Source organism: Limanda limanda, chromosome 22 (genome assembly GCF_963576545.1).
Source record: "Limanda limanda chromosome 22, fLimLim1.1, whole genome shotgun sequence".
Lineage (NCBI taxonomy): Eukaryota > Metazoa > Chordata > Actinopteri > Pleuronectiformes > Pleuronectidae > Limanda > Limanda limanda.
The window spans coordinates 14,979,934-14,996,752 of record NC_083657.1 but is presented as its reverse complement, the minus strand read 5'-3'; the positions used below and the strand labels follow the sequence as shown (position 1 = coordinate 14,996,752).

The 16,819-nt window shown below is 39.5% G+C and overlaps 2 protein-coding genes across 2 annotated transcripts; both read right to left on the bottom strand.

The window, feature by feature from the left end:
- Window positions 1–261: 261 nt before the first annotated feature.
- Window positions 262–14,620, bottom strand: LOC133028852 (uncharacterized). The gene is made up of 8 exons (XM_061095880.1): window positions 14,563–14,620; window positions 13,848–14,159; window positions 13,407–13,526; window positions 12,241–12,341; window positions 2,126–2,218; window positions 1,185–1,298; window positions 742–864; window positions 262–399 (listed from the first exon to the last, which is right to left on the bottom strand). The coding sequence occupies exons 1-8, from the start codon at window positions 14,618–14,620 to the stop codon at window positions 262–264; spliced, it is 1,059 nt and encodes a 352-aa protein (XP_060951863.1).
- On the bottom strand, window positions 5,231–5,905 carry LOC132996079 (protein S100-P-like). Its single transcript, XM_061066396.1, has 2 exons — window positions 5,768–5,905; window positions 5,231–5,371 (listed from the first exon to the last, which is right to left on the bottom strand). The coding sequence occupies exons 1-2, from the start codon at window positions 5,903–5,905 to the stop codon at window positions 5,231–5,233; spliced, it is 279 nt and encodes a 92-aa protein (XP_060922379.1).
- Window positions 14,621–16,819: the final 2,199 nt, after the last annotated feature.

Genomic DNA, 16,819 nt, shown 5'->3' with positions numbered 1-16,819 from the left:
GAGAGAGAGATTCACACGCATTGCACAGAGAGAGAGAGATTCATTCTTTCAGGAAGAAGCATTTGTATCTTGTTCATATTATTGCCAAGTCCCAACCACTTCTTTCTGATTTCACACTAATCATGAAAAACATGACAAACGTGTTTAGGTAGAAACATTTCTTTATTCAGCAGATAGAAAAAAATCTAAAATCTGTTACTACATGGATTGTATGCTGCCGCTGCCTCTATTTGGCTGCACCCCAGGGTGCGGTCGACCGGCTCATTCTTTGTACACCTCGTTTAAGCACTCGGTGATAGAAGCTACAAGGGACATATATTCCATGAAGTCGATCTCCTGGTCTCCATTCTGATCCAGATCCTTCATCATCTTACTGAACCGTTCTTGGCTCTCCGCCCCCTGAACATGCCAACACAACACCATCATTGTTGTTAAGATATTAAACCAACATTTTATTTGACGTTCTCTTCTCTCTACTTGTTTTCACAGACAAATTAAGGTAACTGAAAGAGGCATGAAGAAGCATGAAGGACATAAAAAGATAGTCGTTGAACCTGAAATTAAAGCCTTGTCTCGCCATTAGTTGAAACACGTAAATGTGCTTTATGAAGCGTCAAATATACTGAATCGTGATTCTTTGAAGATTCCTACCTGAGGCCCTTTACACCACAAATCAACTGTCAATTTAAAACAAACCTCACATAATGCAGAATGAAGCAAGTTTAGTGGATTGTACAGTACCTTGTCAAAGATAGGCATCTCCGCATACAGCAAAGTCTTGAACTCCTTTTTGGTTAAGGTGTCTTTTTTCCCCTCAACTCCTGCATATCTTTTAAAGGTTTCCATCAGGAGGATGGTGGCCAACTGGAAGGGTGCAATGTCTGACATTGTGAGGTGGTGAACAAAATCGAAGAAAAGCAGCTGTCGACAGAGTGGTTGATGTGTGAGGAGTGCAATAGCTGTGAGGCGACTCTTTATATATCTTTTGATAAACCGGTTTGTGACTGAGGATACAGCATGCTTTCAAAGGGTGGTGCAACTTAAGAGTATGACTAAAGGTTCAACTATGTTAACCCACCTTCAATTCTACACGCCTTGATTATTTCATACTGATTGTGATAAATCCCTGCAGTGCATTTTGCGAGACTAGTGCCAGTCAGAAAAACTTGAAAAGGAGAGTTTACCTGCCAATAGGGTGCAGCATAGGTCTTGTGAACTACTGCAACTGCTTGGACGAGCGATACAGTGGGTTTCTTGGCCAGTGCTTCCTGGTGGGCTGATGGAGCGATGGCCTGACCCTGAGACTCACAGAGAATCACAGAGGTGGATTAAGAGGCAGCGTGTTGCCTGATCTTTGCTCTGAGCATGAAAAAAAGAGAACTTCTTTCATTTTATTTTGTCTCATATAAACAGATATCTTTTGTTCTGTGTCTTTCTAATAATTAGATCCCATTTGACGATTTTAACCCGCTCATTGTTGTATATATATACTGTATATATATATACAGAATTCAGTAGGAACTGTGAAAAATGTAAAAAGAATGTACAAAATGCAACATCAATAGCTTCTGGATATATGTGGTATACCTCATTGGCATTTAACTGTCACCTCAAATTTTGTACAACTACATATGCATAATTTAATGCATATATAAAGCCCTGGAGAGAGAGAGAGAGAGAGAGAGAGAGAGAGAGAGAGAGAGAGAGAGAGAGAGAGAGAGAGAGAGAGAGAGAGAGAGAGAGAGAGAGAGAGAGAGAGAGAGAGAGAGAGAGAGAGAGAGAGAGAGAGAGAGAGAGAGAGAGAGAGAGAGAGAGAGAGAGAGCAGGCCTCTCCAGGACAGAGCACACACATTGCAAAGAGATTCATTCATTTCAGGAAGAACCATTTGTATCCTGTTCATATTATTGCCAAGTCCAACCACATCTTCTTTCTGATTTCACACTAATCATGAAATACATGACAAACATGTTTAGGGAGAAACATTTCTTTATTCAGCAGATAGAAAAAATCAAAAATCTGTTACTACATGGATTGTATGCTGCCTCTATTTGGCTGCACCCCAGGGTGCGGTCGACCGGCTCATTCTTTGCACATCTCGAAACAGCACACGGTGATAGAAGCTACAAGGGACATATATTCCATGACGTCGATCTCCTGGTCTCCATTCTGATCCAGATCCTTCATCATCTTATCGACCCGTTCTTGGCTCTCCGCCCCCTGAACATGCCAACACAACACCATCATTGTTGTTAAGATATTAAACCAACATTTTATTTGACATTCTCTTCTCTCTACTTGTTTTCACAGCCAAATTAAGGTAACTGAAAGACGCATGAAGAAGCATGAAGGACATAAAAAGAAAGTCGTTGAACCTGAAATTAAAGCCTCGTCTTGCCATTAGTTGAAACACGTAAATGGGCTTTACGAAGCGTCAAATATACTGAATCGTGATTCTTTAAAAATTCCTACCTGGCGCCCATTACACCACAAATCAACTGTCAATTTAAAACAAACCTCACATAATGCAGAATGAAATGAATTTAACTGTGCAATGTATAAACCGTGTGCTGATTGTCCCTTTGGGTGCCAGCACTGGATCCCACTTCAACACTTTTAAACCCACTGTCAGTGTCATTGTCGTATCTGGTGCGGCTGGTTGCAAACTTTACGCTGCATGGTAGGAAACATCGTGAAACCCCCAAGCTGTGTAAATGGACGGTGTAAAAAATGAATTTTCTGCATTCACCTCCTTAATCGGCGTTTTTTGGAGACATTTTTACAGTTTTGCAAGTGGACTGATTGTGCGCAATTTGGTGTGGAACAATTGATTTTAAGGGGATTGTTGGGCCTTGTTGCAGGTGTGGACTCTGCCGAGATCTCCATTTTTGCTTGCAGTTTTTTGCAATAACTTTTAACAACTTCTGATAAACAAACCTCCCTGCGGGACGACCACTATCTTTGCAAGCTGCTTCTTGCAAACATGCTGCATTGAGAGAGAGGTACATCAAGCACTAATAGTTTCACATGCACGTTCCCCTTTCCTAGTCAGACAGGAAATGCGGTGAATGTTCTTCATATGTCTTTTTTGACCACCTGCTGCAACAAGATAAAATCATTTCCTGTCCTGTACGACCTCGCATCTTCCACAATGCATACATGCGTACATACATTTCCATATTTTGGTTCCATAGCAAAAGTAAATTACAGCCTGTGTTTATGTGTGCCTTTAATATTTTTTGTATTTTCATTTGTCATATACTGGACCTATATTAATGTTCAAACTCCTTTTCTTCTCATTTCACATGTATATGATGAATATATTTACATTTATATACACAAAGACATATGTGACAAATACACAAATAATAATAACTTTATTTCTGTAGCACTTTTCAATACTAGTATCAAAGTGCTTTACAACAAAGATGAAACTTATAACTAATACTAATATGAATAATAATAAGTAAGTAATAATAAAGATCACGACAAAGGCACTGTCTCCTTTGGTTTTCAGTCCAGACCATGGAATGGTTAGCAACGCCCTACAAGAGAACGTGTCTTGGCGTGTGAAAATAAAAGGTTTAGGGAGGGGCCCCCCCAGGCCTATTTTTTGTATTATGTAAGAAGCCGAGCAGCAGCATTCTGGACTTACTGTTGACGGTGGCCTGATTTTTGAGCAAGACAATATAAAGGGAGTTACAGTTGTCAGAAAGACCTAACACTGCTATGTTTCTTAGCTTATAAAATCCCTATTGCGCAAACTTCTTTAAGTGGGTTTGAAGCTCAGGTTTTCGTCAAAGACCACATCCAGATTTCTGGCTGAGCATACACATGCATATGTGAGTGTGTATGTGTGTGTGAGTGTGTTTTTGCGTGTGTACTTGGACCTAGACCTTACAGAGTTAGGACATTTTGTAAAAGTGTGGACATTGTCGTTGCGTGTTCGTTTATCCTAAATATGAGAAGAGCCGGCTTGGTCTAATTCAAGTATTTATTAAGACGCAATGAAAAGGTATGAACAGCAAAAACAATAGGCATCCAACACACTACCCCGGCACTCTAGCAGCACCGGGGAAGTCCGAGTCGCATCAAACAGACGGTGTCTGTAATATTTTATAACAGTAGATAGAACAGGATTGGTCAACAAGGGGAAGTCTTCCTTGGTTCTTCCTCGATAGTGCGCAGGCGTAGTCCATCCTCTTGGCATTGGAATAAGGAAGTGAACAAGAGCCACTCCCAATCTCACGCCTCCTCTGATAGTTGCTAGGCAAACTGTTCCTTCCATGACAGTTTGATGTTGTGTCTCATAAACTAGCCTTGACTCGACCGACGTATTGTGGGTCAGTGATGTTGTGCATTTGAGTAAAGAATATTGTGTTCCTGCTTTATCGGCTGTATGTTCTGTTTGTGTAAACATTTGAAACAACTAAACCAAAACAATGTCAATCTGTCTGTTCCCCAGATGGGACAGCTCCTTTAACTCTGTGTCAAGTTGAATGAAGCTAAGGGAGATATGCTTTAATATAAAAAGTTAAAAATGAGAACAAGAAAAAGATTCATGATTAACACCAAGCAGCAACGGTTATTAAAAGTAATTTGTGTGAAGGCCTCATATCTGACCCAAACTGCTCCTGCCCCCACCCTCCTTTCTTTTATTGTTTAGAGTGCAGTTTCATTAAACATTTTCACTGACTCAGGCACACAGACAAGCTAAAATTTAAAATCCCAACAACATTTTGGTCCGACTGTTTAAGACTTGATTTGAGGGTTAGGGTTAAGGAGCCAGGTAATGCATTATGCAAATGAGTGTCCTCACTGAGATAGAAGTACAAGTATGTGTGTTTGTTTGTATGGTATGGATATGAAACCAGTGACCTGGTTTAATGTTGTTGCAGAAAAAAACCTCTGAGTAATTCAACTTGGACTGAGAGATAGTTGCCTCTTCCCAAGAGGGTGTTTCAAGATGTCCATGTACAATAGAGCGTATAAGGTAGAAACGTCTTAAATCTCACAAAGCATCATCTGTATTTTGGCTCCTTTTCCTATTCTTGCCCTTTCCTACCACACCCTCTTACTGCTCCGGATTTCACACTAATAACACAACCAGGTACAGGTAGATAAATAACTTTATTCAGCTTCTCCAAAACAAAGTTACTACAAGGATTTTAAAGCCGATTATGCCTCCATCTGGCTCTATTTGGCTCCATCCAAGGTGTGCGGACAACCTTCTCACTTCTTGCAGGCACGGCCGTGGGCGGCGCAGGCCAGGACAGCTACAAACACCACAAACTCCTTGAAGTCGACCTCGGAGTCACCATTGAAATCCAGGTCCTTCAGTCGCTCACCCAACATAGCTGGGTTCTTCGCTCCCTGCACACACCCACAAAATCATCAGTATTATTGTTATATTATTATTATTATTATATTATATTGTTACCATAGTAAATACTAATAAATACCTCATTTTATTTGACAGGCAAATTCTATACCAAACAGTGATGGACACTAAACCCTGAAATTGAAACATTTTCTTACCATTACTTAAAACCGTTGAAGGGGTTTAATGATGTGCCAATATGTAGAATCATCATTTTTTTAATACCACAATCAGTAGTCATTACATTTTCAGTGTTGTTGGCCACTCTTGTAATTTAGCAAGGACCTAATATAATACAGAATGAAGTAAGTTAAGTGGATGATTATCCTTCATGAGGCTCATTAAACAGGTCTCAGTGCTCCACCCGCCCCTCCCTAGTTGAGCCATACCTTGATCAAGCTAGGAAGCTCCGTCTCCACTAAAGTCTTCATCTCAGCTTTGGTTAGGGTGTCTTTTTTTCCCTCACCCCCGGCATATTTATCAAAGGTCTTTATCAGGCCGGCGATTGATGTCTCGAGCGTGGTCATGGTTGCTGCTTGAGAGGGCGATAAACGCGGTAAAAAGGAAAATCGGAGAATGGCAGAATAGTAGAGTGGAGATCCCGAGATGGAACCATTTATATACCCTTTGAAGATCGCTGATACTCCAGTTTAAGTGTTTGTTAAAGGAAGTGGCTCAACTTCAGTTAACCCAGCTCAATTTCTGCAACACCCAAAGTATACATACCTCCCAAACCATACACAGCTTCAGGCAGCCGTCTATTGATCAAAAGGGAGTTTTTTTTTCATTGAACCAGACACAGGGACATCAGATTCTGATTTAAATTTTGCAGTGAGGTTCTTACCAATTATTTTACTGTGAATGGTAAAAAGTGTTCACTGTCATCTGCAGTGGTGGGTTGTTGACAATGCTGCTGTGTAAGGGTTGACATGAACGACGAGAGGAAACATGACAGGGCTTATAAAAGTTCAAGTACAAGTAGGGTTGCAAAGGGGTGGAATGTTTCCTGTAAATTTCCAGGAAGTTTAGCTAGGGAATTTTGGGAATTTTGAAAAACGCTGAGCAATAAAAACATCATTCAAACCTCTATTTTAAAGATGTATGGAAAGCAGCACACGCTGCACGTTGAATTTCAACCCTCCACTGTGCATTCTTCCATCACATGCACAGATAATTCCCAGCATCCTGCACAATACAGCAGGGCTATTGAGGCCTGCTGTAGTGTGCAGGACTAGTCAGGTAAGTTTCGATGATATTGCTGGGGGAAATATATTAGCATGCTGATTGAGGATTGTTCATCTGTTCATCTAGCCTATTTTCAGTATTTCCATTCATTTATCCATCAATTGTAAAATATGTTTACAGACGATTCCAATTGTTTGGCTAACTATTAATATCTCTGGCATTGCATTAGTGTATTTTTACAAACTTTTTTCTCATCTTATTCTACAGAACAATGCCACGTGCACTATCTCATGTGTGGAGGCATTTCACCCCATCCAATGTAGAAGGAAAGGCTGTGTAAATTAGCAAATACTGTGCAAAGACCTATGTTAAGAATGAAACAACGATGCAGAAAAAATCCTTTTTCAAACAACTTTTTGTGACATTTGTCGCTTATTTAAAAAAATAGTGCCATAACTTTGCTTAGATTCAACATAATTGAAGTACTTTTGGTGACATTTATCACTACATTCCTCCATCAGTCTGTACTTTATCTATAATAGAGAAAAAAATAATTCAATTAAAATCACTTTGTTACAAAGATGATAAAACTCAACCAAAAAGAACACATGCATGTGACTAGTGTAATGTTTCTAAGTGTCTTCTTAATTTGTTTGGTTTCATAGAGCTTTCACTTTTCAGACATAAATACACACTTGTCTCTCCTCATGTTCTACCACATTGACTGTGAACCCAAGAGCAAGACAGGTTTCATCGTACTTTCTTTTCAACTTGGTTTTTGAACGCTGTCTGTTTGTCCCTGACCGCCTGCTTCATGTGAACGATGCTCTCCACTGTGTGTGTCCCTGAGTGAGTGGGTGGGGGCGGAGCCTCGGGGCCTGAGTGTGTGCGCGACGTGCACAACACTGCACAGGGAGCCGCTGCAGAGGGGCTGAAGCCGCGGGCTGCCGACCACTGGCTACGGCGAAAGAGCGATTTGTTTACTGCTCCGCCGTTAAAGAGATGCAGACGTGAAAACATTAGTTCGGCTCTAATATTAGTTCCACATCACATTTCCTCCTCCCGGTCGCGCGCACCACCTGTCATGCCTCCACACAGTTTGAGAATCACTGGGTTAATGTCAGGTTTAGGTTCCGGTTAATTTAAGACAAGGTTAAGGGTGGGTTATGGTAAGGTTAAAGTTAGGTTTAGTTTTAGGTAGGGGTTAGGGTTATGCAAGTACTACCTATGGTTATGGTCAGAGTAAGTATACCTAAAATCAATGGAAGACAATGGGGTAGGAGCTAGGTGTGTGTGTGTGTGCGCGCATGTGTGCTTGCGTGCCTTTGTGTGTACACACTTCATGTACATGTATGTTTATGTATTTTTCTGTGTGTTACAGCCGTATGCGTTTAACTAATTGGACTCCATGTCATCCACTTGAATGACATGTCAAAGACACAAGTGTAGAATATAAAGTAGCTACTTCTATATCCCACTGATGTGGTGAGTGTGTTTCTACGTGGCCTTCTTCTGCAAACAAAAGAAAGGTGGTTTTTTGATCACAGCTCTTGCAGGACAGAAAGACACTCCTTATTTCTCTGCAAGTGAAAGACATTCCTTTACATGCAGGTTAAAGTGTCCTACCCTGGTACATGCACGTGAAGGGTGGAACACTTAAACGTGCATTTGAAAGGTGTCTTTCACATTATTTTAATCCAAAGCAGGCTGACAGGTTTGCGTTTTTGTTTGAGACTTTGCTGCTAATGAGGCCAGTATCGATGAACTCATTGACTTTATCACAGCCGCAGAGCAATGTACAGACCAATTATTGCAATGCTTAGCGTTGTTAATGCAGTTCTTAAGGGAGAAATACAAATGACAAAGTCAATATTAGGACAAGAGGCGCAAAGCAAAGCGACAGTCAGTGAAAATGTTAAATCTGAAGCAAAAACATTTGATCATTCGATGTTAGATGGAGGGTTTGAAGTACCTGTCCCCCATTGGCTTAATGTCTTGTCTTCAAGCAGCTACAGCTTCACAACTTTTGTCCCAGATTCTCTTTTGATATTAAATGTTAACCTCCAACTCAACTCGAGTGACATTAATGAACAAATGTCAACATATTTTTTCTGAAATGTGTTTTACTAACATGGCCTTTGGACAGAAATGTATGAGCACGTGTATTGTGATATGAATGATGTTAAGATAATGACTGGAAAGCATGGTCAAAATGCCTGTACAGTAAGAGCCAGTATGTATCTTTATAAATGTTGTGTATCCATTTGGAGGGCCTTGTGTGGTGAATGTACGCACAATGCTACTTCGACCGCACAGGCGTTGTTTCCACTTCCTGTCCCTGACCTATTATGCAACAACCCCTAAACACCACAGTTTCCTCTCAGTGTCCTCACTGTAGGCACAAGTCACCGTGGGACCTGCATCTCTGCTTCTGCCTCAACACCTCTCACTGATGTGGACCACAGTGTGATCACGTCAAACCCTTTCAGTGTGAGACAAGTAATACCGTCTGTAAATGAACACACACACACACTCACAATATCGTTTCTGAAAAGAATGTAATCCACAAAGAGTAGTAAAAGGCAGTTTATAGAAAAGTAGTCAGATATTTGCAAATATATAAGCTTTTACATAATCCATATGGATCTGAGTAAATTCTTTGACATTATTCATATGAAGAAAAAGGAAATACAGAAAATGCTTGAAAAATTACAGTTTATAGAATTTTTTGGAAATCTTTTGCAGAATCAATGTAGAGATAAGTAAATTATTGTACATTATTCACATGAAGAAAAGTATATGCAGAAAATGCTGGAAGATGAAGAAATGAGCTGAGTAGATCCTCATCCACTTTCTTTGCTTTTCACCCGTTCAAAGTAATCAAAGGATTCATACACTGGTACCTGACACTGAAAGAGCCAGAAAGATATGAACTGAAGGTTAGTATAATAGTACAAACACAAATGTCAGATAAGGCTATATAAAAGGCTAATGGGTTTGTGGTGCTCAAACGTCAAAAGACCTTGTATTGTGCAAACATAAAACTGAGTAGGTGTGACCCACAGGCACACTTAGTCAGAAACAGAATGTCAGTTATATTTCGTAAAAATGTCTCACCACTGGAAGTTGCCGCTTTTTGAGCAGCCGAAGAGGTTTAACATGGACAAAGTATTTCAAACTTACTGGATTTCTTTATATTGCTCCAAACTTATAATATAATGTTGTCTAATTAAACGATGCAAGACTTATAGGGGAAAATGTCTGGCCAGCTACAAAGCATGTGTAAACATATAATAATTCAATTTCTTGTCAGTAAGTATTGAAATCTTATGTGTGTGTGTGTGTGTGTGTGTGTGTGTGTGTGTGTGTGTGCGCATGTGTGCTTGCGTGCGTTTGTGTGCGTGTTTGTGTACACACTTCATGTACATGTATGTTTATGTATTTTTCTGTGTGTTACAGCCGTATGCGTTTAATAAATTGGACTCCATGTCATCCACTTGAATGACATGTCAAAGACACAAGTGTAGAATATAAAGTAGCTACTTCTATATCCCACTAATGTGGTGAATGTGTTTCTACGTGGCCTTCTTCTGCAAACAAAAGAAAGGTGGTTTTATCACAGCTCTTGCAGGAAAGAAAGACACTCCTTCTTTCTGTGCAAGTGAAAGACATTCCTTCACATGCACGTTAAAGTGTCCTACCCTGGTACATGCACGTTAAAGTGTTCCACCTTGGTACATGCACGTGAAGGGTGGAACACTTAAACGTGCATTTGAAGGAGTGTCTTTCACATTCTTTTAATCAGAAGCAGGCTGACAGGTTTGCGTTTCTGTTTGAGACTTTGCTGCTAATGAGGCCAGTATCGTTAAACTCATTGACTTTATCACAGCCGCAGAGCAATAAAGTAGAAATGTAACACAGAGATCATGTGATATGGGTTTTAGTGCCATCTGGTGTACATGCTAACACTCTGGCATGCAAACCATGAAAGAACAAAGATGCAATGTTGTAAATGTTTGTAATGCTAACACAAACAATGCTTAGCGTTGTTAATGCAGACCTTAAGGGAGAAATAAAAATGATAGTCAATATTAGGATAAGAGACGCAAAGCAAAGCGACACAGTCAGTGAAAATGTTCAATCTTAAGCACAAACATTTGATCATTCTGTGTTAGATGGAGGGTTTGAAGTACCTGTCACCCATTGGCTTAATTTCTTGTCTTCAAGCAGCTACAGCTTCACAACTTTTGTCCCAGTTGCTCTTTTGATATTAAGTGTTAACCTCCAACTCAACTCGAGTTTCATTAATGAACAAATGTCGACATTGTGCTAAACATTGAATGATAACATGATGGTAAAAAGTCAGCTCTTCTATTCTTTGTGCATATTTTTTTCGAAATGTGTTTTACTAACATTGTCTTGGGACAGAAATGTATGAGCATGTGTATTGTGATATGAATGATGTTAAGATAATGACTGGAAAGCATGGTCAAAATGCATTTACAGTAAGAGCCAGTATGTATCTTTATAGATGTTTTGTATCCACTTGGAGGGCCTTGTGTGGTGAATGTACGCACAATGCTACTTCGACCGTCACAGGCGTTGTTTCCACTTCCTGTCCCTGACCTATTATGCAACAACCCCTCAACACCACAGTTTCCTCTCAGAGTCCTCACTGTAGGCACAAGTCACCGTGGGACCTGCATCTCTGCTTCTGCCTCAACACCTCTCACTGATGTGGACAAACAACAGTGTGATCACGTCAAACCCTTTCAGTGTGAGACAAGTAATACCGTCTGTAAATGAACACACACACACACACACCATATCGTTTCTGAAAAGAATGTCATCCACAAAGAGGAATAAAATGCAGTTTATAGAAAAATAGTCAGATATTTTCAAATATATAAGCTTTTATATAATCCATATGGATCTGAGTTAATTCTTTGACATTATTCACATGAAGAAAAAGTAAATACAGAAAATACTTTAAAAAACTACAGTTTATAGAATTTTTTATACATCTTTTACAGAATCAATGTAGAGATAGGTAAATTATTGTACATTATTGACATGAAGAAAAGTATATGCAGAAAATGCTGGAAGATGACGAAATGAGCTGAGTAGATCCTCATCCACTTTCTTTGCTTTTCACCCGTTCAAAGTAATCAAAGGATTCATACACTGGTACCTGACACTGAAAGAGCCAGAAAGATTTGAACTAAAGGTTAGTATTAAAAAGTCTAATGGGTTTGTGGTGCCCAAAGGTCAAAAGACATTATATTGTGAAAACATAAAACTGAGTAGGTGTGACCCACAGGCACACTTAGTCAGAAACAGGATGTCAGTTATATTTCGTAAAAATGTCTCACCACTGGAAGTTGCCGCTTTTTGAGCAGCCGAAGAGGTTTAACATGGACATTGTATTTCAAACTTACTGGATTTCTTTATATTGCTCCAACCTTATAATATAATGTTGTCTAATTAAACGATGCAAGACTTATAGGGGAAAATGTCTGGCCAGCTACAAAGCATGTGTAAACATATAATAATTAAATTTCTTATTTCTTGTCAGTAAGTATTGAAATCTTGTGTGTGTGTGTGTGTGTGTGTGTGTGCGCGTGCGTGCGTGCGTGCGTGTGTGTGTGAGCCGCTGACATGCTGCCATTTGACTCACCCACTGAGAAGAGCCTGTGGAGGAGCTGGTGCTGTGTTTATCCATATCTGCCTCTTCGGAGTCAATGTGGGGAACCTCGTAGATCACCCTGACTGCATGTGCTGAACCCGTGGAGCCACACACACATAACATATGCACACAAACACACACACACGCAAACACAAATAATTAGCAGTTGCCCAAAACAATGAAATATACAGTTGCGACACAGAAACTAATCCTGTTAGTAATGTTCTCATTTTCAGTAGTACCACCTGGTTGAATTCTGAGTTCTTTACACTTTCATTAAATGATCCCCTGTCCTACCTTGTTTTAAATCTAGTGCCCCAGACTAAATAAAAATGCTCCAAAATTAGGCTTTCAAAATAAAGCGCTTGGACAGTGAAAATAAAAATGTGATAGAAAAGAGTGCAATGACGTCTTTTACTGAAACAACAGTGAGTAGTGGACTATCAGAAGCTTGACTCGAAATATAAAACGAATGTTTCACTGTGTCTGCTTCGGGTCGCACTTCGTGGGTGGATAGCACAAGTAAAACAGCAAGTATAAATTATTCATTTATAAAATAACTATTGTCACTTTTATTGACAATATCGAAGAGTTATAATAGGAATATGATTGAGATTGAAGTTTGCCGTGCCGTTTAAGTATTTTTCGGAGGTGTTACATTTTTACCCGCCCCAGGTACAACTCCACCTTGAAAACCATCCTCTAAGATAAACATGGAATTGAATAAACACAATTTTTACAGTTTTACCAATTGAAAGCGGCTAGGGCGTGTGACTGCCAGCTCATTTGCGCAACATTTATGAGAAACTGAAGCTGTAATCTCGTGAATCTAATCTGCTAATGCGCGGAAATGTATTTACTCATGTGCAAAGCTGATGATATTATCTGGTTTTATTGTGCCCAACCAATACAAGTGAAGGGATTTAGTTTTGGGCACGGACATAAATATATTAAATGAATAACATCAAGAATGTTTCAAAATCAAACGCAATATCGTTATGGATAATTCACAGACTAATCTTAAACAATCTGCACGATTAAGTACGTGGGAGAAAAAAGTGTGTTCTTCTAATTTGACTGATCTGCCCATTTGATCTACAGGACAATGTGTCATTTGGGTTTATAATGTAATACAACAATAAAAGTTTTACTTGTACCATGTCTGATTCGCAGAATGCAGTAACAGCCGAACGCGATGAGGAGCAACAGACCCACAAGAGCCGAGACAAGTATTATGGGGACTACAGCAGAATGAGCCGCAGGGACATCTGGATTTTCTGGTGGGGGGGAAGAAATAACAATGATAATTACATAAGTTATGATTATGGTAATTTGAAATGGAGACTATATAGGTTGCACTTTAAGATGAAGAAAAAGCACATTTGTTAAAAACCTTGCACTCAGCACTTACTATACATAAAACAAGCTAGATTTGACTGATCTGCCGTTTTAAAGGCGATATAAAGCCTTTATTTACAGAAAAAGCCATATGGCAATTTTTTAACACACATTATTATTAGTAGTTTTATCCATTTGCAAACCAGGTATTTTTTAAACCCTTATTCAACATTATCAAGCCGTGGTGTTTTGTTACCCACCTGCGCTTCCTCTGGGCTTAACTGTGATGACGGTACCATTTCCTTCCTCCTCGACATGAAACGGTATCTCCGCATTCACGTTGCAGATGTATTTCCCTGAATCCTCTATTTTGATGTTGGAAAAGGTCAAAGTTGAACAGGAAGACTGGTTATTCACGACGCTGGACTGATTCCAGACATCTGTCTGATTTTTCTGCCAGTTGAACCTCATTCTTTCAGACTTCAGGGTGAAGCAGCAGGTGATGTTTAGTGCGTCGCCCTCCGTGACAGAAACATCAAGGGTCTGGCTCACATTGTCTGTAGATGAAGCACCTATAAAGAGACAGAGTGGTGAATAAGGCCGTGTACACTGCATCATTGGGAAAATAAATCTATTTTCAGACCTCAAAATATTCTGAAATGGACTGTTTACACTCATTTATTGTTTTTAAAAACTGGAACAGCAGAAACAAATTGATCAAAATCATATACTATTCCAAAAAACATTAACATGAACTTTTGAGGAACAGGATTTCGACATTTACCTAAATCATTAGCTCTTGGACCAACGCAGGATTACTAGAGTCATCCTCTGACACCAATAATTGATGTAATGAGGAGATTTGGTGACTTGGTTCTGAGAATTCTTGCACAGGATGTCACCAGCAACAGATGTGTTATCATCTTTATTATTACTATTGTCTGTTATTAGGCAATAAGTTGTGTTTCTACTTACTGCGAGATGAGATGGCACAGAGAGAGCCCAGCAGCAGACTGCTCAGAAGCAGCTTCATCTTTTTACTGATTCATCACTGATTACTGCCACTCATCTTTTTCTGGCTTCTCTAAGACCCTCCCTTTTCACCCACTCAGAAGACATAACATGATCTAACGTCATTTAGACCCTCACAAAATAAGTAACACACACACCACAAACACAGGAAACCATGAGATCGTGCAACTCAGATTTTTCTCTGTTCTCCTCACAGAGTTTCAAGTTTTATTTCCCTCTTACACAGAAACTGAAATAATGAAATCGGTAAACAACAAGATATATATGTTTTGGAGAAAAATTCATGACTTTGTATTGTTTTAGTATTGATCAATCAGGATGATGGCAAGATGTTCTTTGCATGGACGTGTATTTCAACATATCAGGTGATGCATTGTATCTTACTCCATGTTAAAACTGTTAAAACCGAGGACTCAAAGTGTGGAACACAGGAGGCCAGGCTGGAGCTGGAGTTCCCACAGACAACAAAGGCCGAGCTGAACAAAGGAACTACACATCCCATAAACCATTGCAAATGATCACAACGACCTCTAGTGCACTTCTTTAATTTGACCTGGTTGTTAATGTATTGTCGCAATACATCGTACTATCTAACTTGTGTGTGTGTACGTAAATAGCATAAACATTTCCATTGTGACAGCAAGCTCCACCAGATTGCTACTACACAGAAGGATCGTGGGTAATGTAGTATTTCTCCTTGCATTGCAAGTAAAACACAATTGTCTTTAAAGCAGCTGATGAAATACAGACTTGTAGCTTCTACAGGAGCAAATTACATAATTCAAAGATCATGTAGCTTGTAGTTAGTCTATATTTGATGGTTACAATATTATGGCCGATAATTAACATCTCTATTTAGAAAATGAATTGGATTTTTACATCAGAAACCACACTGTTGAGCATTATAGTGTGACTAGGCCTTTATTAGGCCTTGTATATTGTTGTAAGGCTGCAAGTTTAAGGATGACGGCTACGTCCCACTCAGTGAACACACACAAATAAAATGCAAGATACAGGGCATCATTTTTTACTTACATGTTTTGCAGAAGTTTGCAGAAGTTCTCAACAAGTGTTGCTGATGAATATTGAATGAACAGTAGTCCAAGGAGAAGAGGAGGAATAACAGTTAACAACAGTTTGCAGCCTCATCTGACTTCATCCACTTGTCTTGCTGCTTCAATTTATTTTGTCTCTTTCCTCTAATTCTATTCCATGGGCTGAGGTGACCCGATTGCCAGGGGTAGCTGAAACAGGAATGCACTGATCAATAATACTCCATATAATGCAACATTTACAGTATCATCACACTTGAGGTAGGTTATATATCACCTGGTACTTGTTGTTGAGCTTTAACCTTCCATCTGTAGATGCAGAAGGAGGTTATGATAAGGGCAATTATGGGAAGGCACCTCAGGGTGTAAATCATCACTTCCTCCCAGGCGCCATCTGAAAGAGAGACAGCTTTAAAGACCTTTGATAACACTGCTATATAACATTTCTTTCCTGGATCTTGTTTCCTTTACTTGCTGTGTTTTTAAAGTGAACACTGACTTTTATTCTTTCTTCTTTGGGGCCAGAAGCAATTACCTCCCTTGGTCCGTGTTTATTTGTAAAACAAATTCTAGCACACCCAGTCACTGATTGGTTTGATGTACCTATTAAGCCCATGTAAGCAAGTGTAGTCACCTGATCACACTGTTATAGACTTGTGTGTCATCTGCATAGTTGAATTGAGAAAAATTCAACTCAATTATTATACAACAATCTGAGCGACGGGGGATCATGCAGAAACAGTGGAGCCAATCAGAGTAGCATGAGGCTGTCTGGATGGTGCAGACACAACAGGACCAGAAATACTGTAAATTAAAATAAAAAAAATTAAAAAATGGTTCGATCTCCCACATAGACCAGTGTGTTAGAGTTTTTCTGTCACGGCCTGGTGTCCCATTTGCATGTGACTTAATGGAGGTAGTGGTCATAATGGCACTGAGCTCTGGTGTGGCACTTATCCATTCAGTGGCTTATTTATTACAGATAAACATTTGATATCATATATAAAATGTGTAAACAGTGATGGTAAGTATGTAATTAAATTGCAAAATGAATGTCATTGTATACTTTACAGGTCCTCAGAGTGCAGACTTCCGCCAAAGCCCAACAGCCTCCGCATGAAACCACATTTATTTCACAAAATCCAGAT

Bases quoted from the DNA above. Each gene is read 5' to 3' on its own strand.
- LOC132996079 (XM_061066396.1), bottom strand. From the start codon at position 5,905: ATGACCACGCTCGAGACATCAATCGCCGGCCTGATAAAGACCTTTGAT. The intron at 5,372-5,767 runs GTATGGCTCAAC...GGGTGTGTGCAG, and splicing joins AGCTTCCTAGCTTGATCAAG to GGAGCGAAGAACCCAGCTAT.
- LOC133028852 (XM_061095880.1), bottom strand. From the start codon at position 14,620: ATGAAGCTGCTTCTGAGCAGTCTGCTGCTGGGCTCTCTCTGTGCCATC. The intron at 2,219-12,240 runs GTGAGTCAAATG...TGGCATGTTCAG, and splicing joins CCACAGGCTCTTCTCAGTGG to GGGGCGGAGAGCCAAGAACG. The intron at 865-1,184 runs GTAAACTCTCCT...GCACCCTTCCAG, and splicing joins ATGCTGCACCCTATTGGCAG to TTGGCCACCATCCTCCTGAT.